The sequence below is a fragment of the Culex quinquefasciatus genome, chromosome 2 (genome assembly GCF_015732765.1).
Source record: "Culex quinquefasciatus strain JHB chromosome 2, VPISU_Cqui_1.0_pri_paternal, whole genome shotgun sequence".
In the NCBI taxonomy this organism is placed as follows: Eukaryota; Metazoa; Arthropoda; class Insecta; order Diptera; family Culicidae; genus Culex; species Culex quinquefasciatus.
The window spans coordinates 205,170,874-205,196,391 of NC_051862.1; the positions used below are offsets into that span (position 1 = coordinate 205,170,874).

At 41.4% G+C, this 25,518-nt stretch overlaps 4 protein-coding genes across 4 annotated transcripts; all 4 read right to left on the reverse strand.

Annotated features, from left to right (window-relative positions):
* Window positions 1-720: 720 nt before the first annotated feature.
* LOC6045412 (zinc finger protein 729) lies at window positions 721-3,151 on the reverse strand. The gene is made up of 7 exons (XM_001862755.2): window positions 2,691-3,151; window positions 2,427-2,624; window positions 2,110-2,373; window positions 1,804-2,043; window positions 1,492-1,731; window positions 1,110-1,346; window positions 721-1,042 (listed from the first exon to the last, which is right to left on the reverse strand). The coding sequence occupies exons 1-7, from the start codon at window positions 3,027-3,029 to the stop codon at window positions 791-793; spliced, it is 1,770 nt and encodes a 589-aa protein (XP_001862790.2). The 5' UTR covers window positions 3,030-3,151; the 3' UTR covers window positions 721-790.
* Window positions 3,152-5,696: 2,545 nt separating this feature from the next.
* LOC6045413 (zinc finger protein 729) lies at window positions 5,697-8,030 on the reverse strand. The gene is made up of 7 exons (XM_001862756.2): window positions 7,577-8,030; window positions 7,313-7,510; window positions 6,996-7,259; window positions 6,690-6,929; window positions 6,391-6,630; window positions 6,090-6,326; window positions 5,697-6,026 (listed from the first exon to the last, which is right to left on the reverse strand). Exons 1-7 carry the CDS (start codon window positions 7,913-7,915, stop codon window positions 5,775-5,777), a joined length of 1,770 nt encoding a protein of 589 aa, XP_001862791.2. The 5' UTR covers window positions 7,916-8,030; the 3' UTR covers window positions 5,697-5,774.
* A 2,877-nt stretch (window positions 8,031-10,907) lies between these two features.
* On the reverse strand, window positions 10,908-23,614 carry LOC6045414 (zinc finger protein 189). The gene is made up of 11 exons (XM_038255609.1): window positions 23,466-23,614; window positions 23,213-23,407; window positions 22,960-23,157; window positions 22,715-22,901; window positions 13,149-13,234; window positions 12,347-13,087; window positions 12,086-12,283; window positions 11,694-12,035; window positions 11,438-11,629; window positions 11,130-11,375; window positions 10,908-11,066 (listed from the first exon to the last, which is right to left on the reverse strand). Exons 2-11 carry the CDS (start codon window positions 23,312-23,314, stop codon window positions 10,995-10,997), a joined length of 2,364 nt encoding a protein of 787 aa, XP_038111537.1. The 5' UTR covers window positions 23,315-23,407; window positions 23,466-23,614; the 3' UTR covers window positions 10,908-10,994.
* Window positions 23,494-24,273, reverse strand: LOC6045416. The gene is made up of 4 exons (XM_038255625.1): window positions 24,206-24,273; window positions 23,870-24,142; window positions 23,694-23,773; window positions 23,494-23,636 (listed from the first exon to the last, which is right to left on the reverse strand). Exons 1-4 carry the CDS (start codon window positions 24,254-24,256, stop codon window positions 23,612-23,614), a joined length of 429 nt encoding a protein of 142 aa, XP_038111553.1. The 5' UTR covers window positions 24,257-24,273; the 3' UTR covers window positions 23,494-23,611.
* Between the last annotated feature and the right edge of the window lie 1,245 nt (window positions 24,274-25,518).

The following is a 25,518-nucleotide window of genomic DNA, read 5'->3' on the forward strand; positions in this document are numbered from 1 at the left end:
AGTTTTGCTAACATCTCCTTAAAATCAAGTTATCGAGGTTTGAATCACGGTATGTTTCGTATAACAAACTTTCGCTCTAAACTTTTGTCTTCCTTGTAGGGTCGCCGCAACCGGGCCACGACGTACCGGACGCAGCACCATCGTTGCCGATCATTAACCTCCCAACCACCCACTGGTCTCATGTCCGCTTCCGTCGTGTCCAGTTTAGGATTCCGCCAACCCGTTCTAGCACAATTTAATCACACTCCCACTTCCGCGCCAAACATTATTTAGAAAGACGAAAACCCTACATTCCTCACCTCAATGAGGAAAGGTTATAAAATCACTCGAAAAATGAAGTTTTTCATTTGACCTACCGTCAAGTGTACAGACTCTACTCCACAATGAGCCTGCCGATACCTAAGTTACGGCTTGCTGAAAAATTGTCAGATGGAGCAAAATTGATGTCGAGAAGAACGCTAGAGAGTCGACTGATTTTAGTCTGCAAAGACGGTGTCTTCAAAATGGGCAGCAGTAGCAGTGAAAGCAACAAAGAAAGGGTGAAGGCTTAAGAAATCGCTCTCTCTCCTTTGTTCTGCTGTTCGTAAAGCTGTTTCATTACCCCTTTCCTTTGGAGCTGCGTATTGGCCCTTATGTGTTGATTATAATTTTTTTCCATGCCGAATCTCAGATATTTTCATTAAATTTATGTCTGGATCTATTGAATGAGCAGTGAAAAGATTTTTTTTTGAAAAGCCAAAAATTCTAGATTTTATGGCGTTTTTGTTAAGCTAACTTTGTGCAATCACCCTCAATGGATCGTTTCGTGTCGGATTAGTTGAACACGAGATCCAAAGAACTTGGCACATACCTTGCACTGGAAAGTGCCATTTTCGAAGGCTTTATGCCTTTGCACGTGTTTGATTAAATAAACTCTACGTGAAAACTTTTTGCCACATTCGGTACATTCGTAAAGAAGATTATCCGGCCGTGTTTGCATGACAACTTTTCCCTCTCGATGTTTTACCATATGCAACGCCAATTTCTTCCTGGATGGGCAGCACTAAAAAAATAAATAAATCAGAGAAATGTTAGCAGTCGTTAATACTGTATCCATGGTAGACACTTACGGTCCCACAAGTTTCACACTTGAATGTTCCGTTTTTGACGTTAAGGTGGTTTTGGGCATGGGTGAAATAGACCCGCTGTTTGGTGAATATCAAGGCGCACTCGGGACACTTGTAAACGGTGTGGTTGTTTCTTTCCAAAATTATCGGAGGCACTTTCTCCCCAGACAAAAGCATGGGTTGTTGTTTCCTAGCATGCGTCTGCTCGTGTCTTTTTAGCTCTGCTGTGTTTCCACAGCGCTGGAAATATTTTACAAATTTAAACTGCATACAGAGTGAACAAAAATGAATTACTGCCATTACAGAGAAAAATGTCTCACGCCAACTCTTGATTTCTTAGCAGAGTGCGGACAATTTTCTCTGAATCGGCTATAATCATAACTACCATATCACACAGCTTGCAGGGGAATCTGCTCTCCTTGATAGCTTTATGCCTTTGAATGTGAAAATCGAACCGACGCTCGTTCCAAAATGTCTTGTTGCAATCGGTACACTTGAACCCGCCGTCTTCAACCTTCGCTGAATCTTCCGAGCCACCGTTGCTGGTTGATTCACTAGCCGTAACGTCCTTTGAAGTCGCGTGCTCTGTTTGATGTTTTTCGAGATACTTTTTGTTGGCAAATGTCTGTAAAGTTTCGTATTCATAAAATACTTTTAGCATGAATAATTGAGTACGCAATATATACTTAACACTTACCAATGGACACAAGTCGCATTGGACCCTTTCTCGCTTTACATGGACATGTCTCAGGACATGACGCAGACCTTCGGGCCGTTGTTCAAAGGTCTTCACACAAGCTGAACACTTGAACATGCCACTTTCTTCTGTCAGAGTTGCTTTGGGACACATCAACGCATACGGGTCGCCTAACATTCTGGAATTGTGTTTCTCATGGGTACGTTCATGTTGCTTCCGTTCGCCGCTTGATTTGAAAGCCTGCATAAAATGTCACATGAAAAATCAACAGGAATTTGAAGATTTACAAGATAAATAATTTCATACCGATTCGCATATTTTGCACTTGTAAAATCCTTCCTTCAAAGCGACATGTCGCCGAGCATGGATAATACATTTCAATCGGTACTTGAAGCGCTTGTCGCAGTCCGGACACTTAAAGAAGCCATTTTCGTCCTTTTCCACAACTTTGCGAACCTTTTCTGCTTCCGACTTACTGGCGTCCCTTACCAACTGTTTTGCTTCAGTCTTTATCTTCTTTTGGTGCGCATTTTGTTCATGTCTCGTGAGTGCGTATTTTACCTTGAAACACTACAAAAATAGTTCATAAAAGTATTGTTTTTATTCTCATGACTAACCCGTACCTTCTCACATGTTTCACACTTGTATTCGCATGCCGACACAACCCTATGTGAGTAAATGTGATGTTGAAAGGTGTAAGGATTTGAGAACGTCTTGTTGCACTCTACGCAGACCCAGGATTTGCCATCGGAATTTTCTGTAGACTCCCCTTCACATCCTTTCATTTTGTGAAGGTTTAGTGAACGGTTATCTCCAAATCGCTGAAAAGATTTCACAATTCCAGTAGAAATAAGTTACTTAGAAAGTGAACTTTTTGAATAATTTACTTTTTCACACTGCTGACACGCGAACCGGCCAGTTTCAAACGCTTTATGGCGCGTCTTGTGCGTGCTGAAAGCACCTGAGCTATGGTACGACTTGTTACATTTTTCACAGTGCCATTTTTTGTTGCTTGGCTGGCCTTTCGAGGATTTCGGAATGTCCTCCAAGTCGCTTTCGTCTGCTGCAGTTCGATAATGGCCATCATCTTTTTCGGGTGAGGGCTCCAGCTCGTCCTCGATGATAAGTTCTTCCTTTACCATGGTTTCGTAACAGAACGAGCTTGGTTCTTCGATGTCCACGGGCTCCTGTTTGACCACCGCAGGAAATGGTTTAGATTCGGCCATTTATTATCGTTTGAACGGTAAGTGTTTGTGAGAAGAAACAACAATCAGGAAAGGAAACACTAGATCGCTTGCTCTGAGATTTTGTTTATAAAAATCAATGTATAATCGACAAATGGCTGCGTGGCTCTGATGTGAATTTGTTTACATCAATGTTATCGGCAAATTGGCTGCGTGCGTTTTGAATGTTATGACAGTTCAACAAGAATTACACGATAAATATGATTTTATAAAGTTATTTAATCTTACCTTATATTACATTTATTTGTTCGAACCAGTTTTGCTGCACGGTATGTTTCGTATAACAAACTTTCGCTCTAAACTTTTGTCTTTTGTCTCATGTCCGCTTCCGTCGTGTCCTGTTAAGGATTCCACCAAGCCGATCTAGCACAATTTGATCACACTCCCACTTCCGTGCCAAACATTCACTCTCAACTGTCCACAGCGTAAACATAAACACGCGCCTGTTTTCATTCGCTGTTAAAACCAAGTACACGCTGCAGTAAGGAATAGTCTGTTTTGGGTTATTATTACCCGGTTAATATAGCCGATTCAGAGAAAACCCAGACACGAGAAATTCTAGCAAGATTGGTACTGCTAGAATGATTCTAGCAGGCCTGCTAGAACTCTGTAACAATTTTATTAGAAAATTCTCACAGAAAAAATCTGTCGAAAATAACGTTATTTTCGCTAAACCGCTTTGTGGCAAATGTAAACAAGTCCCGCAATTTTGTCAACTTGTTCGGAAAAGTTTCTTTTGTTCGAGGAGGAAGACGTATTTTCCTGCAACATGAAATTTCGGTAAGCTAGACCAAGAAAATTTGCTCTAAAAACTAATAAATCTTTTATTTTTCTCAACAGGAAAATAAACAAGGCGGCTTTTCTACACACATATTGCGGAAAAGTAAACAACACCGTCAAAAGTGCAAACAGTGTTTAAGAGTTAAAGTGTGTTAAAGTGTAGATGGTGATCAAATAATACTGAAAAACAATTTGTTACAATGGATTGTGAAATAAATTATACGGATAACTAATATAATTGGGTTTGATTCAAAAACAAAGCAAGAGAAAAAAAAATAAATCTTAGCCATTCTAATAAAATTCTAGCAGGATTCTAACAGAACAGCCTGCCAGCATAGTTCTAGCAGGATTCTTACAGAATTCTAGCAGACGGTCTGTCAGATTAGTACCAGCAGCATTCTAGCAGGATTCTAACAGAACCAGTTGCCCAGTCACGAAATATTCTAGCAGAGTTGGTTCTGTCAGAATCCTACTAGAACGGTGGAACATTTCTGCTAGAATGCTCTAAGAATATCCAGCTCTCTAAGAATTCTGCTAGAATCTTTCTAGAACGTCGTGACTGGGTGATTTCGCCAGCTTCTGCTAGAACCGGTTATTGCATTTGAGCTAGAATTCTTTGCAAAGTTCTGGCAGGATGATGGCACAGTTCTAGTAAGATTATTTTCGCTCTGCTAGAATTCTGTGAGAACGCCGTGACTGGGAAATGACCGCACTCTGCTAAGAAATAAAAGATTGGCTTGAGACATTTTTCTCTGTAATGGCAGTATATTCATTTCGTTACATTATTTTGAAAGACGAAAACCCCACATTCCTCACCTCAATGAGGAAAGGTTACAAAATCAATCGACTCTACTCTACAATGAGCCTGCCGATACCTAAGTTACGGCTTGCTGAAAAATGGTCAGATGGAGCAATATTGATGTCGAGAAGATCGCTAGAGAGTCGACTGATTTCAGTCTGCAAAGACGGTGTCTTCAAAATGGGCAGCAGTAGCAGAGAAAGCAACAAAGAAAGTGTGAAGGCCCAAGAAATCGCTCTCTCTCCTTTGTTCTGCTGTTCGTAAAGCTGTTTCATTACCCCTTTCCTTTTGGAGCTGTGTATTGGCCCTTATCACGGGTATGAATCTTCAAGCAATTTCAATATGGCGACTTGTATCAGAAGAATGTGAGGCATTTTCGCTAGTTCTCACTTTTCTGTGTTCTGCGTGCACGTCCGCAAACATCGACCACACACATACTAACACAAAGCGCCACCAAGGGAGCGTTCTTTTATTACGTGACGCGAAAAATCGGACTTTTAGACCCCCCCCCCCTCGTAACAAAATTTCCATACAAATTTTAAAAATGGATGGATGGATGTATGGAGCGTAACACGGCCTCCGACCCCCCCTCTCCCCCCTACTGCGTTACGTAATAAAAGAACGCTCCCCAAGAGGCAAAAGGTGATCACGAATATTTTTGGCACTTTCGTTAAAAATATGCGGTTTTGCAAAAACAAATAACAAAACCCACTTTTAACAGTAGTTGGACTGTCAAACTTGTAATTCGTTGCTGATTTGGTCGAAAATTTGTTAAAAATAATTAGTTTTTTTGCAGCACCCCTTTTAGACGGACATTTCTGTTATCACCTTCTGGTTCCTTGGATTGACCATGGATATTTTCACTGTGTAATAAACAGGGCAGCTACCACCACGTGGCACCACTGTTTCGAATGAGAAAATAATACAGGTTTTTTTCAGACAAGTTTCAATCCCGTGCCCTTACGTGTTGATTATATTTTTTTCCAGGTCGAATCTCAGATATTTTCATGCAAGTTATGTCTGGATCTTTCATGCGATATATCGTTGGATGAGCAATCAAAAAAATTTTGTTTATGGAGCCAAAAATACTACATTGTATTGTATTTTTTTTCAGCATTTTTGTTACAGTTAACTTTGGGCAATCGCTCTCAATGGATCGTTTCGTGCCGGATTAGTAGAACACGAGATCCAAAGAACTTGGCACATACCTTGCACTGGAAAGTGCCATTTTCCAAGGCTTCATGCCTCTGCACGTGTTTGATTAAGTAAGCTCGACGAGAAAACTTTTTGCCACATTCGGGGCATTCGTAAAGAAGATTATCCGGCTGTGTTTGCATGACAACTTTTCCCTCTCGATGTTGTACCATATGCAACGCCAATTTCTTCCTGCTTGAGCAGCACTAAAAAAAACAATCAGAGAAATGATAGCAGTCCTTAGTACGGTATCCATGGTTGACACATACGGTACCACAGGTTTCACACTTGAAGGTTCCGTTTTTGACGTTAAGGTGGTTTTGGGCATGGATGAAATAGGCCCGCTGTTTGGTGAATATCAAGGCGCACTCGGGACACTTGTAAACGGTGTGGTTGTTTCTTTCCAAAATTATCGGAGGCACTTTCTCCCCAGACAAAAGCATGGGCTGTTGTTTCCTAGCATGCGTCTGCTCGTGTTTTCTTAATTCTGCTGTGCTTCCACAGCGCTGGAAATATTTTACAAATTTAAACTGCATACAGAGTGAAGAAAAATGAGTTAATCATAACTACCAAACCACACAGCTTGCAGGGAAATCTGCTCTCCTTGATAACTTTATGCCTTTGAATGTGAATATCGAATCGACGCTCGTTCCAAAATGTCTTGTTGCAAACGGTACACTTAAACCCGCTTTCTTCAACCTTTTCCGAATCTTCCGAGCCACCGCTGCTGGTTGATTCACTAGCCGTAACGTCCTTTGAAGTCGCGTGCTCTGTTTGATGTTTTTCGAGATACTTTTTGTTGGCAAATGTCTGTAAAGTTTCGTATTCATAAAATACTTTTAGCATGAGTACGCTAACTTAACACTTACCAAAGGGCACAAGTCGCATTGGACCCTTTCTCGCTTTACATGGACATGCCTCAGGACATGACGCAGACCTTCGGGCCGTTGTTCAAAGGTCTTCTCACATGCTGAACACTTGAACATGCCATTTTCTTCCGTCAGAGTTGCTTCGGGACATATCAACGCATACGGGTCGCCCAACATTCTGGAATTGTGTTTCTCATGGGTACGTTCATGTTGCTTCCGTTCGCCGCTTGATTTGAAAGCCTGCATAAAATGTCACATGAAAAATTAACAGGAATTTGAAGATTTACAAGATAAATAATTTCATACCGATTCGCATATTTTGCACTTGTAAAATCCTTCCTTCAAAGCGACATGTCGCCGAGCATGGATAATATATTTTAATCGGTACTTGAAGCGCTTGTCACAGTCCGGACACTTAAAGAAGCCATTTTCGTCCTTTTCCACAACTTTGCGAACCTTTTCTGCTTCCGACTTTCTGGCGTCTATGACCAACTGTTTTGCTTCAGTCTTTATCTTCTTTTGGTGCGCATTTTGTTCATGTCTCGTGAGCGCGTATTTTCCCTTGAAACACTGCAAAAATAGTTCATAAAAGTATTGTTTTTATTCTCATGACTAACCCGTACCTTCTCACATGTTTCACACTTGTATTTGCCTGCCGACACAACCCTATGTGCGTAAATGTGCTGTTGAAAGGTGTAAGGATTTGAAAACGTCTTGTTGCACTCTACGCAGACCCAGGATTTGCCATCGGAATTTTCTGTAGACTCCTCCTCACATCCTTTCTTTTTGTGAAGGTTTAGTGAACGGTTGTCTCCAAATCGCTGAAAAGATTTCACAATTCCAGTAGAAATAAGTTACTTAGAAAGTGAACTTTTTGAATAATTTACTTTTTCACACTGCTGACACGCGAACCGGCCAGTTTCAAACGCTTTATGGCGCGTCTTGTGCGTGCTGAAAGCACCTGAGCTATGGTACGACTTGTTACATTTTTCACAGTGCCATTTTTTGTTGCTTGGCTGGCCTTTCGAGGATTTCGGAATGTCCTCCAAGTCGCTTTCGTCTGCTGCAGTTCGATCCTGGCCATCATCTTTTTCGGGTGAGGGCTCGAGCTCGTCCTCGATGATAAGTTCTTCCTTTACCATGGTTTCGTAACAGAACGAGCTTGGTTCTTCGATGTCCACGGGCTCCTGTTTGACCACCGCAGGAAATGGTTTAGATTCGGCCATTTATTATCGTTTGAACGGTAAGTGTTTGTGAGAAGAAACAACAATCAGGAAAGGAAACACTAGATTGCTTGCTCTGAGATTTTGTTTATAAACATCAATGTATAATCGACAAATGGCTGCGTGCGTTTTGTATGTTTTGACAGCTGATTTACACGGTAAACTTGAATAGATAACTAATTTCTCATACACTCAAAATAAAAATCTTGATGAGCTGAGTTTGTTATCCCCTCGGTTATCGCACTTTTTCAACAAAGTACTATAGAGTTATCTACGTGCGCATGTATTGTGTGTACGTACACGAAAAAGATTGAGGTTAAATTTTGTACCCTCCAGCAAAACAAATGGCGTGCTGGTGTGCGTGAGATCGGGCTTAGATAACTCTATTGTTAATTTGATTTGGTTAACCGCGGTGGATTTTCTTGAAATAATTCGAACTGTTGAAAAGCCACCAAAGTATCTGCCGGTGGATACTTTTCTACCACAGTTTTTTATGCGATCAATGTGGTGGATGCTCAGTGTTGCGTTCCTCACGCGCTCGTGAGCGCCCACTTTTCGCTCATTCGTGAGGAGGAGCGCTGTGCGAGCTAGCTCACGTTTGCCCGCGCTCACGTTTGCTCCGATTTTTTCAGCTCGCGTTTGCCCCACCCTCGCGCTCATTTTTCGCTCACGGAGCGCTCACTTTGGAAGTATCGCGAATCGTTTAACTTTTTGAAACAGTTTTTAGTTTTTCAATCCTAGTTAGATTTTGTACTTGAGGCGCAGCATGTCAGTGGAAACAAAGGAAGGGTATGAGCGCGTGAACAAAAAGGTCTGTAAACCTTAGGGGTAAGTTCAATTCAATGTTATATGCTTGGTTGATTAAAATATAAAATTAAACTGTTCTATGTACCTAAACAGTTTGTTAGCTACCATTCCAGCGTGCAGATCAGAATGAGCAACCATTAAACAAAATTCATTCCATTTAATAAATCGTTCAGTGCTTGGAAACGGCTGATCATTTTTATAAAGTTAATCTTTTTCTTTCTCATTCTAGAAAATAGATTTAAATTGTTGAAACAGTTCTCTTTTTACAAAAAAGTCTCCAAATTGCTGGTGTTTGAAATAATATAAATTGTCATTGTTATGTTTAAGCACATAAAGGGTGGCTTCTCTTCCGTCAAGTAAATTATATCTAACACTTCCGCTGCCAAGCCTCTGAAACTATTCAATTACAGATTCAATAAATGATTTTTTGAATATTGACATTCTCTAAAATGTTCCGAATATGAGGGATGATTATAACTTTTATAAAGCTTACTACTGTTTTTTTAAAGGTCCAATAAAACTTTTTTTTTGTGTTTTTAAAACCACTTTGTTCAAAACTCCGGATTTCAAAAACTTAAAATAAACATTTGTCAATCAATACATTTTTTTTGTACATATCAGTGCATCTCTTCACGTCAATGATTTGTTACATTAAGAATGAGTTAGCTCTTTGTTAGCACACTCAAGAGTGAATCATTCTGCCCCTTGGCTAATTCTGAATTTAAATAGAAAGTATATTTCGGTTCGTTGACTAAATCCATTTTATTGCTTACTTTTGTTTGTTTGACCACATTCTTGTTTGTTTTTGCTGCCTGTGCTGAGATAGTTCTTGAAACTTCGTTTCAAACAGGCAGATGCTTCAACAGGGAAAACAACTACCTACGTTGGCTCACCGAGCGAGCACGAGCTACCTGTTAAAAACTCACGCTCAAGCTGGAGTGAGCACGCTTTCCGTGAGCGCTCGCTCATTCGCAACCCTGTGGATGCTTTGGTGGATTTTTGACAGTTCTTATTGGGTAGTAAAGTCCTATGCGTCCTATGTCAATTTTTATGAACAACGGTAAAAAACACGATTAAAAACCATTTCTGATCACTTTTTTCATTTTAATGCAAAATTTTTTTTTGACAAGACAACATTTTTTCGATGGATCAACTATGGTCCCCTTGGAACGAGCTGTCAAGTAGGAGCTTTTCTGTCAAGAAGGACCGCGAGGTTAATTTTTCAAAATTGATTTAAAAATCCATTTTAAACTCTTTGTGCTCGTACAAAGGGTCATTGTACTCAGAAAAATAAGCTTTATCGCTGTAAACAATAATATCAGCAATCTAAGCTTCATTTTAGGACCCAATTAACCAAATCAAATTAACTAAAGTACTCACATTTCTCAGTTCAACTCATATAAATAACATTTTTTTTTAAAGTGGGATTACGAACTCGGCCAATCATGATTTTTATTTATGGTGCACCTAGGTTGCTGTTGATAAGCAAGCAAACAGAAATAAACAATCAAGTGTTTCTGATTTTGATTATAGGTTCCTCATCCATCCAAACGTTTAACCGTTAAACCCTTTCAGGCCTGAATTTTCAAAAACACATTTTTTTATTCAATGATGGGAAAATGATTCTTTTGACCATACGAAAATTATAGGCTAGTTTTAGAAATTTTCATATTTGGGTCATATATCAACCATCAGGCCTGAAAGGGTTAATCAGTGGATATTAAAGCTTTCTGCCGCTAAAGACCGATAAATGGCCGATTCTGACTCAATTCCTGGGCCCGCCAACATCATTCTGCTACGAAACCGTAGTAAAGGACGAAATTGATGAATGAAAAGGATGAACTCCAAGATCAAACTGAAGTTTTGCAAAATCAATCTCCAGAAGACAATGGCACCTTGGGGATCATTCCCAAAAATCGAACCACAACTCGAGTTTTTAAACGCAGTTTTAAGGATAATTACAGAATTTTAAGAAATTCTTTTTTTTTTGCTGACGATAGCAAGCTTTCAGGAATTGATTTGAATCCAGATTTTTAAGTGAAGATGGCTGTCATGTCATGGCACACTTTTTTTTGTAATGTTAGTATCACTGCGTGATTTTAACATTTCGAGCGTGCACCATTCGTAACGCCATCTTCGCTTAAAAATCTGGAAAAAAGATATCTAAAAACTGATGTCCCGTTTCATCTTAGTTGAAAGCATCATTAAAATAATAAAATCATTTATTCGTTGTACAACCGAAACAAAGCGATCACCCTCTCGAGCGCAAACGTTTTCATTTTCTTTTCGTCCGCATCATCTCATGACTAAATTCATGTTTCTTGAGTTCTGCATGCGTCCCGTGCTTCTGCAAAGATTTTTTTTAATTTCATAATTTTTAATATGTTTTTAAAAAATTAGGTTATCATACCCGTCCACAGTGCTTACACTGGAACCGCCCAGCCCTAATGTTGTTGTGCTTGTTTAGGTGAACTCGCAGTTTCCCCCGGTCCGTGTAGGTTTTGTCGCACTCGGGACATTTTAGCTCAACCGTGGCGGACGTACTCAGGCCGTCCTCCGCTGGCAACTCGGTTACGATCGTGGATTCCCGATCGAAATCGTCTCCAGGATGGCTGACCAATCGGTGCTTGACCAGGGCTTGCAGAGAAACGTAGGTCTGAAAATGACGTTTTTTTTAATTAGTATTTTGTTTTAAATTTCAAAAAAACTTTTTCATACCATTTCACACATCTTGCACTTGTAGAGACAATTTTTGGTTATCCTTTTGTGCGATGTAACATGACGAGACAATGAATTCCAGCTGGGAAAGTCTCTGTCGCACTTGACACAGGTGAAATTTCCTTCCGGATTTTGGCGGAGGCGCCGGTGCATTAAGGTGTGGCTGCCGAGCATAGACTTCGTTGGCATGTTCTGCGGTGGTAAAAAGGGGGTTTATTCAGTATTCACAGCTTGGGAGGCCAGTTGAATTGCTTACCTGTCCGCATTCCTTGCACTTGAAGCGACCTTCGCTGACGTTTCGATGTCTTCGCATGTGCTGATCGTAGGCGACTGGATTCGTAAATGTTTTGCTACATTCTGGACATTTGTTGAATGTTTCGGCACCTTCCGGAGGAGTTGGCTCGGTCTGGATTTTAAAAGGTTTTATCCCATGGAAGCGATGCATATGGCTGACGCATAGAGTTCGCTGGATGTAGACTTTGGGGCACTCGCTGCACTTGAACAATCCGTTCTCGTTCGTTTCGACTACGATGGAATTGGCGAGTGTTCTCTCGTGAATCTTCTCGTGCTTCCGAAGATGCTTCTCCGACTCCCAGAACTGGAAAATCAAAACTATACTACGTGTCGTTAGTTTTGTTTTGTCCTTACCTTTCCACAGGTTGCACACCGGAAGTTGTTGGCATGGGTCCGGATATGGTTGATACAGTTGACTCGACTAACGTGAGTGCTCATGCACTCGGAACATCTGAACAATCCGTTTTCATCCTCGACAACCTTCACGCTTGAGTCAATGTCTTTCACATGTGTTCTCAAATGCATTTTGAGTGTATTCTGGAATTCAAACAACTGAAAGAAAAAAAAAAGAATCATTCAGCGTTACAACATTTAGAAGCATTCCAAATCGCATACCTCACCGCAGACGTTGCACTCAATGCCGATCTGTTTCAGATACATGTGCCACTTGTAATGGGCAACGTAATTTTCGCGCGACGTCAGCCTTTTCGAACATTCGGAACACTGGAAGAGGCCACTTTTATCCGGCGTGGGAACCTGCGGCGGTTCTGTGACCACCACCGAAGGCTGTCGCTTTGCGTGGGCCTGCTTATGAACGGAGAGACCCTTCCTGTTGGTAAACTTTCTTCCGCATATTTCGCACAGATGTTTTCGCTTGAACTTGCGCCCGCTGGAGATCAAAATATCGGCATCGGATTTCCCGAGCTCTGACTTTTTAACCCTTTTCACTATTTTTTTCGATTTAGGCGGTCGACCACGCCTTTTAAGATCCACACGTTCCTTCCCACATGAAACGTTGCTTTCAAGCCTAACATCGTCCTGAGCTGGACGGTCCTCAACCTGACCTTCTTCCACCACCCACTCTACATCCTCCTCCTCCACGGCATCCAAGACATCCTCTATGATAAGTTCGTCCTTTACGATAGCTTCGGAAAACGATGTCGCATCAACCTCGGCACCACTGGAACCGTCTTCGAGTTCCGGTTTGATATCGATTTCCTCGCTCAGATTGGCATCCGTTTCGTAGACTACAAATGGCACTTCCTCTTTGACTGCAACTTCCCGATTCGTCCAGAATTCGCTGCTCGGAACACGAGCACTCTTGGTCTTCTGGATGTTCGGTGGTCGCTTGAACAGCTGAGAAAAAATAGATATTTAAAGATAAATTTTACTTAAAACTATTGGTTTTTCAACATACCAGGCTGTAATCTCGTATGGTCACATTCCGCTTGGGACGCCCCGGCGAGCTTGATGTTCCGTCCATGATAGAGTTTCGTCGACGTTCTGAAGATGGTTCGTTTAATTGTGTTTAGAATTTTCACAATAGAAAGAAAACCATAAAAAACAGTTGAAAAATTTGGTTTATTCTATCCTAAACATAATCAAATTTTGTTCAAGTGTTTCAAAGGAGCTATTAGACTATGGCAAACTAACTCGCAAACAATCAAACTTTTGGTTTGATACAGTTTGTCAAATATTTGTCTGTACTTTAATGCAAACTTTTTTTGATGTAAAAGTACATAAAATTCCTCTAAAGTACCAACTTTTATACTTACACTTTAAACATCAATCGACGCGGCAGAATGTCGTCTTGAAAATCCTGTCCAGGAATTTATATAAAAAAAAAAATCTATTCTTAAAACATACAAAAATTGTCTGCTGAAAAAAGTTAAAAGCTCAGGTCAAAATTTGCCTTTGTTTGGCGAGTTTTTTGCAAACAAGTTTGCGTGTTTGGCAAACTGTCGAACACAAAAAGCGCGAGTTTGTTTGTTGGTTTGCCATAGTCTAATAGCTCCTTAACGTTATAACCTGGCACATACCTGGCAATGCAATTGATTCCAACAATAATGTACAAACAAGTATTTGAAACGAAATTAAACTTAAATCATTTAGCTAGATTGATTGTTTTGGTTCAGAATCAGCTTGCCGGTGGCTGCGTACTTTAAGGAATACATGTTCAACTGTCAAAACGTTTGCCCTTGTTGCTTTGTTTACTGTCAACAAACATTCAGAGCTCGCGATAACAGGTAAACAATCCCGACTTGTTTCCGTTGGTGGTCCCTGTTTCCTCACTCAAACATTAAATTAATTTTCCTCAAAGTGAATTTAAATTATCTCAGGCAAACAAAAAATGGTTGAATCTATAATAATTAATGAAGACGTCCTCAATCCAATACCCGAAAAAGATGGTGGTCAAGCTGAAGTTCCGGCAAATAATCCGCAAAATGATGACCTGAAGAAGAAACCGAAATCTTCAAAAAGAAAACCTAGGCGAAAGAGATGGCACTGTGAAAAATGCAATAAATCGTACACTTCCTCAGGCACGTTTAAATCGCACAAATATCGTCACAAGATGTTGGAATCTGGTCGGTTCACGTGTCAGCAGTGTGAAAAGGTAAATATTTAAAATTATTAGAATGGAGTTTTAAAAAAAGGCGCAGTGTTAATGCTACAAGCATAACCATCATGACGAAGAACTTACGATTCTTGAATACAGAGGAGGAATTAGACCAACAATTGGGTTCTAAAATGAAGCTTAGATTGCTGATATTATTGTTTACAGCGATAAAGCTTATTTTTCTGAGTACAATGACCCTTTGTACGACCATAAAGATTTTAAAATGGATTTTTAAATCAATTTTGAAAAATTAACCTCGCGGTCCTTCTTGACAGCTCGTTCCAAGGGGACCATAGATGATCCATTAAAAAAATGTTGTCTTGTCAATAACTTTTCTTGCATTAAAATGAAAAAATGTGATCAGAAATCAAGTCAGAAATGGTTTTTAATCGTGTTTTTTACCATTGTACATAAATATTGACATAGGACTTTAGTACCCAATTGGGGTGAAATGTCGATATTAGTTTGACAATTTAGTTTTGACGTTTGAATTAACGAACCTGCGTTGTACGACTTTCCAAGAGGGGAAAGGGTGTTTCATCTTCAGGCGTTTCAAGTCGTTTCGCAAAATTTTGGACTAAATGTTAAAACATTTTTCCAGCGTTTCGTAAACATCAGCACGCTGGGCAGTCATAAGTGCCCGAAAAATCCCGTGCCTGCAGCTGAAAAAACCTGGGTCTGCAAAGAGTGCAACAAAACGTTCACAAATGGCTCCGCATTTTATAAACACGCCTACGATCATCGTGTTGTGAAGGCAGGCAAATTCAAGTGTAAAACATGTGAGAAGGTACATAACATTTTTTGTTCAAGTTAAACAATAGTTTCTAACACCGTTTTTTGGCAGTGTTTTAGGGGCAAAAGTGCGCTTGCGAAACACGTCAAAAATGTGCACCAAAAGGAGAAAAAGACTCGAGCGAAGAAGTTGACAAAGAAGACGAGCAAGCCGGAAGCGGTAAAAAATCCCGTTTCTGCCGATGGCAGATCCTGGGTCTGCAAAGAGTGCGACAAAGTGTTCGGCAATCCCTACCGGTTTTACCAGCACACCTACTATCATCGAAATGTGAAGGCAGGCAAATTCAAGTGTGAACCATGCGATAAGGTACGAGAAATATAGGTTAATGTAAAAAAACAGCTTTTGACCTTTTTTTTACAGTGTTTTTTCGACACATACGCACTTAAAAAACATGAACAAGTTGTGCACAAAAAGAATAAAAAGCCTCAAGCGCAAAAGTTGATCAAGGAGTCTTCTAGCGAGTCGGAATCGGAACAGGTCCCCAAAGTGGTAGAAAAGGACGAAAAAGGCTTCCTTATGTGTACTGACTGCGACAAGCGTTTCGAGTTCCGGTTCCAATACACCATCCATGCTCGGCACCACGTCGCTCTGAAGCAACAATTGTACAAGTGCACGCCTTGCGAGTTGGTATGTATTTTTCGTAAGGATCCTAACAATTTAAAATCTAAAAACATTTTTTTAAGCTTTTCAAAACAAATGCCGAGCTAAAGAGGCATGAAAAAGTTCACGAGAAACAAAAGTCCCGGATATCAAGTGACCCGTATGGTTTGATATGTCCCGAACCAACTCTGAAGGAATTAGATGGCATCTACAAGTGTTCCGCATGTGAGAAAACCTTTGAACAACGACACCTAGGCTTGCGTCATCTTTTGAGACATGGTTTTATAAAGCGGGAAAGGATCCAGTGCAATTTGTGTCCATTGGTAAGCGAAGAGTAGAGCATATTCGTGCGTACAAGTAAATATTGAATGAAATTTACAGACGTTCGCTAACAAAAAGTACCTGGAAAAACATCAAGTGGAGCACGAAGCTCAAAAGGACGTCACGTCAAGTGAATCAAGCAGCGAGGAGGAATCAGGTTCGGACGATTCGTCGATAGATGGAGACAGCGAATTCAAATGTACCGTTTGTAACAAAACATTTTGGGAAAAGCGGCTGTTGGATCGTCATAACAAACGGCACGAAGCGATCAAGGAGAGCAAATTTCCGTGCAAGCTGTGCGATGTGGTATCTTTTGTTACTGATGTTTTAAATTGTTTTTGCAAGTTACATTGGTTTGTTCAACATTTCCAGCGTTGCGGAGATAAACGAGAGCTGATAAGACACGAGGAGATGCACGCTAGGAAGCAACAAATGACGATTGTTTCTACAGAGAAAGTGCCCCCAATAATCTTGGAAAGAAACAACCACACCGTTTACAAGTGTCCCGATTGTGCGATTATATTCACGAAACAGCGAGTCTATTTCACTCATGCTCAAGGACACGTTCACGTTAGAATTGGGACCTTCAAGTGTGAATCGTGCGGCACGGTAAGTTCCTAAATTCATATCGAAACCTCAGTTTGAAAAATATCTTACTTTCAGTGCTGCCCAACCAGAAGGAGCCTGTTGGCACACATCGAAAAACATCGAACGGGAAAGATTAAAACGCAAACCGAACTAGACAGCCTCTCTTTCGAATGTCCCGAGTGCGGGAAAAAGTTTGCGCGAAGACAATTTCTTATTCAACACGTCCAGCGGCATGACGCTGTGGAAAAAGGCACATTTCAGTGCAAGGTCTGCGCCAAGTTCTACGGCTCGCGGGTAATACTGGCCAGACACGAGACCATCCACGGCGGCAAGGACACGCTGGAAGAGCTAAAGTGTTCCGAGTGTGACTTTATCTGTGCTTCGCGGCTGTCGCTAGTCTCGCACCTCCAGAGGCACGAGGCCAAACGGAGCGGGGCGTTTGAGTGCAGCGTTTGTGGGAAGGTTGGCTTCTTGTTACATGGTATGGTGGATTGGAAATGTGTACTGATTGTCTTTTCCTTTCAGAAAATGGGATCCAAATCCGAACTTGTGGTTCATAAAAGTAAACACACTGAAGAAGCAATTAAATTATCCTAACATAACTTTCAAGGACTTCTCATATATTTTCTTCTTAATGCGAGGCAAATCTAATATGTACAGCAAACACATTTTTTTTTTTATTTTAAAATAAATGTTGGATAAACTGAAATGTTATTCTATTACAAGCTAAGTACGGAGCTCGGAATGAAAAAAAAAATCAAAATAAGACTTTCTAGGCATAATCCCAAAAATGCATATCTTCTCGTCACAGTGTCCTGATCTCGGCCCTGATGCAAATCGAGCTCGAGCTGTCACAGTCCCTGCGAAATATGTTGGCTGACATATCGGGCGGTCAGTAAAATAACAGCTAGAAGTCGCATGATAAAAAACGTTTGCTAGAAAGATGTTGTAACTGTTGCTAAGCTACAGTGAAAGACAGTTTGTTACTGAGAAAACTGTTTATTCCGTCCGGCGTGTTGGGTGGCCGGGAACGAACTATGTTGGGAGTGCTGGCAGTTAGCATGGCCTACTACATCTCCCCCTTTAGGAGATTTGGCGGACGGCCAATCTTCCTGCTACTGAACTGCTTCACCGGTGGACCAGTTAGTCTCGCGGCGGCCAAGCCAGGTGTGGTCCGCGATCGACGAATGACGGCTCGAGATGATTCTTCATGTTTGTGGAATGATCTGTGACCGCTTTTCCTCCTTCGGCGAGATTTTTGAGACCTCTTGCAGCCGTTGAAGTGATGCGTTGCTTAATCTTCGTTGAGAGCTTCCGGAATGTTCCCAGGGCCACCAACCAAGGATGAGGATCCAGATGGCCGGCGTTGGCGCAGGAACTGGTGTCGGCAAGCTTGATGGCGTCGCTCGATGCCGGCGACGGATGATGATCGGGTCCGGGAACACTGTCGGAGGGCTCCGTGCGGGAATCGTCGTAGGTTGGACTTTGTAGCAGTACCATCAGTACAACCCTCTGCCGTAAGAACGGCAGACAGAAAAGATGAATTCGCCAATATTTTATCGTGCCATAATTATGGTTGGCTTATCTTCGCGCGCTACGCCTCGACCTAATTATGTCATGGGTTGAGCGCCACCCCTTATGGGAGACTTTCAAAATACTTTGCCTTGACCTGTTATGAGATCCGCACAAGAAGGAAGAATCTTCAGATGCTAAAGTTTGCGACAAGAGCACTTTTTGACTCAAACGGGAGGTCGATGCACTCCAGTTCGGCAGTCAGAGATTGCAAATTCTTAAGAGATGCTTCGGCTAAACTCGCGCAATTATTGCAATTGTAATGTTGCTCGAGTTCTAGAGAACCGAAGTTGTTCTAAGTGCACCTCTACTGAGGGTTCTAGGACTTCGACTCGGGCACTTTTACCCTGATCGTGGAGGAAGCAGGAGTGGTCGAAGGACCGTTTTGGAATCGTTTTTAGGAAAGCTCGCGGCTAGGTAGAGTTAGGAGTAGGGTAGTGGCGGAACCGTTTGAAACCCTGATACTCCAGGTGGCGACCGGCATCATCCGTAGCAGAGCGACCACTCCAACCGACAACCCAGCGCTTCTGGACTCCATCAAGGGGTCAAAGTTCCGGGGTGAACCCCCAAGCAGCTCGTCCGTCAACATACGAGCTGGGCGGCGTCCGTCAACACACGCCGCGGTCGAACCCTCGATCACCAACCGACCGAACCGGGACGGCCTCGTGGAGGCCTAGGTACACCACCAAGTTCCCGCGCGCATCCGCGCCGTCGTCGCAACCGACGCTATCATCGCAGCATCCTAGCTGCACCCCTGTGCGCCCCCGCACACCGGAAGTGATGCCGAACGCACGCCGATAGTGCCAACCCGTCTGCTGTTAGCCGCCGGCAGAACCATCTCGCCGTAGCCGAAGCGGTAAGCGCGCCACCACCTGATCGCCGGATCGCCAACCAACACACGTAAATCCATGGTCGTGTAAGTACAAACTCTTTTTCGACATGCGCATGATCGATCACTCTTTCCGCCAACCCAGTGGGCAACATAAGCCACCCCCATGTTATGTTGCGTGATCGCAAGCCCCAGTGAATTATAGCGATCCCCGAATGAATTTCGCCCCCCAAGCCAACGCACACTACTAGCCAGGCAGTGCACTGCCGTCAGGTAGAGAGACAGAAATTCTCTTGTGGTACCGAGGTACCGTGGTAGACTAGCATGCAGAAGATCTCTGGATCGAATCTCGTAGGGCCCGAAGTATTTTTTTGTAATTAAATAAAATTGTAGCTACGAAAATGCGAACCTGAATATACGTTTTTTGAGTTTCTAGAGTAATTTTGTAGTTTTTTCTGATGTTTTCTGGGATATCTTTCCACGACTTTCGCGGTAGTTTTTATGTTTGGTTCCACCATTCTGGCTTCTGAAGCGTTCTGGGGAAATTTGATTGGGGAGATTTTCTACCTGTGATGATAAGAACGGGGCAAGTACAATCTTTTGTTTTCTAGATCTGAGGTATTTTTTTTGAGTTTGCGATCTTTTTCTTCCGTTTGTAGCGCCTCGGCTAACCGCCGAGTTCTCGGATGAGTCGGATCGTTCTCAATCGCAAATTTTGGCATCAAGGATACACCCGCCCTGTGGCAGGGTCTCATAGCTGGGCAAAGCAGCACATGATGAATGGTCTCCTTTGGGAGTGGCGCTTAAGCCATTCGTTTAATTACGCCAATGCGATCCGACCGACCGCCTCCGGTTACATTTGGCGCCCAACAAGATTTGGCACGTAAATTTTCTTAAGCGAATTGATTTTTTTCTGGCTATTTTTTCATTTGTTTGATTTTTTTTGGTTCTCGCAGTTTGATGAACTTTTGCGTAAATTTTTTCTTGTAATTAATTTGTAGCTTTTAATTTTTTTTTTTTTGAGTTTTGAGGCAATTTATTTGGTTTCATCAATTCTTCCCGTTTTTCTTATTCATAATTTGTAGACGGCCAGATCGACGGGTTGATCTGGATCGATGACGGCCTCGTTGTCTTGCGGATTGTGTGTGCGAGCGCTGTGTCCAAGCGGTTCCGAGGATGCTTCCAGATTCTTGGCACGCAGAACTGTCTTGCAGCGTCCAAGCGATTCGTGGTGTTGATCCGGATTCATGGCACACAGCGTGGTGTCGGAAACAGTATCCAGCTGCATCGGTACGGTCGTCCCGTTGAGCGCGATGCGGATGTGCTTCTTCTTCTGCTTCAGGTCCGTCTGCACGACCTGCTTGAGGTTGGCCACACGGTGGCACTCTTCCGTAGCGTGGTTCTCCGGTGCGCTAGACACAGAGATGTGTGCTTCCTCCTGGGGCTCGTTGTTGGCAGGTTCGGAACTTGGCGAAACTTGAAATTTCTCCAACATCAGGTTTTGCTTTACAAGGAGCGCGTCCAGCCTGAGGATAACTTGCCGAAGATCCACGTCAGACATTTTCCTGGGGGGCTTGAGTTGACTTCGAGAAAGTTCCAGGAAAATTTTCTCCTCCTCGTCGCCAAATGTTGTAACTATTGCTAAGCTACAGTGAAAGACAGTTTGTTACTGAGAAAACTGTTTATTCCGTCCGGCGTGTTGGGTGGCCGGGAACGAACTATGTTGGGAGTGCTGGCAGTTAGCATGGCCTACTACAAAAGAGATAGCAGATCTGATGCAAACAAACCCGCAGCTGTCATGTAAACATTCTTTGAGTGTGTTGGTAAATTTCTGACTAGAAAGTCATGCAAAAAAAAGAAGCTTAAATTATTAAATTTTCCAAAAATGAAAAAAAAAAGATTTCAAAAACAAGACAATTAACAATTTAAAAAATTATAATTATAAAATGCTTACCGCCAGATTTAGCCAACAGAAAAACAGATAACTTTCGAGCATTTTTGGAGTAAAATTTCGAATGCCTGAAGAAAGTTTTGACGAGGCTAATATAACCGGGGAAAGACGTTAAAGTGTGATTTGCGGAGCAGGAAAAAACGAGTTGTTAACAGTTCGAGTATCAGCGTATAAAGAGGCCGAACAGAGCGCAAGCTCGTTTATTTAAGGTCAGATAGAGAACGCGCGTTACATGTATTAGTGCTGTCATTTGACGGCACTCAAACGAGGGGTAATCATCAGAGGCCACCTGATAATCAAGTACGAACTGTATTCAAAGTTGTCAAACAGATTAAAATTTGTTAACAGATTTAAAAAAAAAATTAAGCTTTTGAATTTCTAAATGATTTTTTTTACCGCAATTTTTTTCTTAAACTTTGGAGCGTCCCAATTTCTGATAAAATGATTTTTTTTTAATTTTAGAACTCCTTCATTTCAGTAGTTTTATGTTTTTCCTTTTTATAGCTTATTTTTTTTAATTTAAGTTTTTTGTGTTTCAAAGATTTAGATTTATTTTTTAGTTCTAGATTATTGAAATTTGAATTTTGACAATTTTGAAATTATGGAACTTTACATTTTTATTTTATTTTGTAATATCGCTTTCGTTTATCGTTTTATCAGCTTTCAAATTTTAGAATTTCTTAACCTTTGAAAATTTTCATTTTAATTTTTTTGAATTTGTTTCTTTTTTTAAATTCCAAACATTTACTTTTTTTATATTCTTACATCCTTGATTTATTAAATTTATAAAATCTTGGTTTTATTACTCGCAGAATATTTTTTGAGACTCCTAAATTCAAGTGGGTTTGAGTTATTAATATTGATTTTAAAATTTTGACCATCTGAACTTCAAATGTTTGATTGTCTGAATTTTGAAATTTTAGAAAATCTTAGAACTTAGAATTTTTGAGCTTTTATTTCTGAAATTTGGAATATTTCAATTTTTGAATTTTCAAACTCCAGTATTTTTGAATTTTTAGATTTTTATTAAACTTATATTTTTTTTCAATATTTAAATTATAGAATTAACTGAATTTTTAAATTGTTGAATAGTAAATTTTTCTAGAAGTATTTTGTGTTATTTTTGTTTTGTTTTTTAATGTTCTAAATTTTGTTCTTTTGAAATTTTAGATTTTTTTGAGTTTCGATTTTTTTAATTTAATGTCTCTGTTCAAAATTTGAAATTCCTGAATGTTGAATTCCCAGATTTTTTTGAAATTTTTGAATCATGATATTTGATCTAATTATTTTTTTTTTCAATTTCTGGGCTCCCGTTTTTTATATTTATTTTTTTAATATCTTAGTTTCAGCTTTTTAAGATTCGGCCTTATAAGGGACCGCTCAAGAAAATTTTTTTTGTGATCTTGATCGTTCCTTGAGCTCCTTTTTGTAACACAGACTAACAGACAGAGGTCCATCAATAAGAGTTCTTTAATGATTGTTTGCCTCAACGTACATCACTCAGTTTCAGGCCACCTGTGTGTCTTTGGTGGACAAACCCTCCGCGGCACTGCTTGACTCTCCGTTCAATTGCAGGCTGGTGTTGTGCGCAAGCATGTTCTGGTTCTTATGCTCCGAGTGACCATTCTGCTTGGGTTCATGAGTTTTGAGGTGCTTTTCCAGCACGACCTTTGTGGTGCAAGCGCGCCCACAAATCTGGCACCGATACTTGCCCGTTTCGAGCGCCTCGTGGCGCAGGATGTGCTTCAGGCAGGACTGACGATTCTCGTACGTCGTGTCACACTTGGGACACTTGAAGTGGCCCCGCTCGTCGGTCAGGATAAGATCCACCGCCGAGGGTTTCCGCAATTCGTGGAAGTTTTTCGTGTGGGTTTGGAGTTCTTTGTTGGAGGCAAAGTGCTGAAAAGTTTCTCATTTTTTAGAAATTTACGATATTTGTAAGATGCTAAGAATTTACCTTCCCACAGAGGTCACACTTGTAGGTACCGTTGATGATGTGGGCGTGCCGACGCATGTGTCGGATCAGAAAAATTTGCTGCGAAAACGTTTTGCTGCACTCGAAACAATTGTAAACGCCATTCGCGCCCAACATCACCTTTTTCTCGCACTCTTGCCGAGTTGTGTGACCCTTGAGACAGTTTTCCGATCCAAAGCACTATAAATAAAAAAAAAATAAGTCATATTGATCAGATACCTCTGAATCAACTTACTTTCTCACAAATTTTACACTGGAAAGTCTTATTTTCGATATGCATGTGCGACTGCAAGTGCTGTTCGTAAGAATCCTTCGAGTAGCACGGTTTGTTGCACATTTTGCAAATCGTAACTTCGTCAGCCAGCTCAGGCCGAATAAACTTGTGAACTTCCCACTCGTGCTGAAGCGAGCCGGATCGGGCAGTGAATGGCTGAAAGGAAACGTCCCAAAATTAGTTCAATTTCAATAAAACCCTAAACATCCCTGACCTTATGACACAACTGACACTGGAACTTTTTACTCTCTACGTTCCGATGGCTGGCACGGTGTTTGTACCACGCCTTCACTGCGTCGAACGTCTTGTCGCACGTGGCACAGTACAGAGGGCGTCCCTTGCAGCTTGGCGCGTGCCGCTTCAGACGGCACGGCTTGTCGAAACTCTGGAGAAAGATTTAATTATTTGTTGTAAGAATTGTGAACAAATTCCAATTGCATACCTTATCGCAGGTGTTGCAGAAATACAGCTGCTTATGTTCTTCCCGCTGGTGCCGCTGTATATCGCGCTTTTAGGAAACGACTGCAAAATAATTATTTTGTTAGTAGTGACACTTCACACAGACGCCCTTGTTTACATCACGCCACTACGAGTATGACGCAAACCTCTCAACCTTACCAGCTGGCAAATTGTGCATGCAAATTTTCCGGGAGTGATGTCGCTGCTGGGACCGTTACTGTCCTGCTCAGCAGAGGCGTACTGGTTCAAGCCGGGTGTAACCGGTTCCGGACCGTCAGGGACGCCGCTAGCCGGTTCAAAAGGTGGGGTGTCATCCTCTAAGATCAGTTCCTCCTTTACCACGCTTGGGAAGCTGAAGTTTGAGATGTTCGGTTTCTGGTCCGGAAGTGCAACGGGAACTTCCGGATGGTGGAAGTTGGCCGGTGGTTCGGACTATAATGTTAAGAAAAGATGTGAATTTTGTTTTAAATTTTTTAACACCTTGAAAATGCTTACCCAGTCAACGGCTTCGACCTTGATGTTGGGTTTGACGTCAAGTTCATCCATAATTTAAAAAATAATATTTATTATGTTTAATCAGGTCACAAGAATAAATTATTTTTTATTCAAAAATCAATTTTGATGAATGAAAACCATTTTCATTGAAAAATAAATGTTTGGCTCGAGACGTCACTACAATGGCTGCGTACGTTTTGTTTATGTTTTTAGAGCACGTTAAATAAAAGTTAGCAAAATTCTAGAATAATGTGAAATGAAAAGACACATATTGTAAATCCCCAGTTTGCACGTTCTTCAAAGGCAATCTTCTTATGAGAAATTGGGCAAACTTTCCAATGGAAATATTTTTTAGGCTGAAAAATCAGGTCTTAACACTTGTAGGCTCTTTGAACCCTTGGAAAAAAAATGGAAATCTGGAGTTTTTTTTTTTTAAAGGACCAATAAACCAAATTTTCAGTTTTTGCTTTTTGGGTGTTTTTCAATACCCCTGACTCAAGGCGGTTCTAAAAACACCCAAAAAGCAAAAACTGGAAATTTGGTTTATTGGACTTTTAAAAAAAAAAAAACTCCAGAAATGCTTTTTTCATTATAACTTAGGGGAGACGCATCTGATTTGGAGGAGACTTGGAGGTGATTCCCACTCGGAAAATAATCTGGTAAATTTGAGTGTCTGGCGCTGGCGGACGTTTGTCGTACAGTTCAGACACACTTGGCACACTTATCCTAGACAAGTTTTGCGTAACGCCAGATGAATCTGGCGAAAGTTCTGCCAGCTATCTGGCACAAAAATCAACCGGTTCAATCGGTTGAACCGTGCACGACCGGTTTGTGTCATATTCGCCAGAAACCATGGCAGAAATCTGGGGTGAATCTGGGGGAAATTCTGCCAGATGGCTGGCGCAAGCCCCCAGACGAACGCCAGAATTGTGTCCGCCATTTCCGACCGGGTTCTTGACAACCCACTCGGAAAATAATCTGGTAAATTTGAGTGTCTGGCGCTGGCGGACGTTTGTCGTGCAGTTCAGACACACTTGGCACACTTATCCTAGACATGTTTTGCGTAACGCCAGATGAATCTGGCGAAAATCGGGCGAAAGTTCTGCCAGCTGTCTGGCACAAAAATCAACCGGTTCAATCGGTTGAATCGTGCACGACCGGTTTGTGTCATATTCGCCAGAAATCATGGCAGAAATCTGGTGCAAATCTGGGAGAAATTCTGCCAGATGGCTGGCGCAAGCCCCCAGACGAACGCCAGAATTGTGTCCGCCATTTCTGACCGGGAACCTTCCGGTTCGAATTCCCGGTCGGAA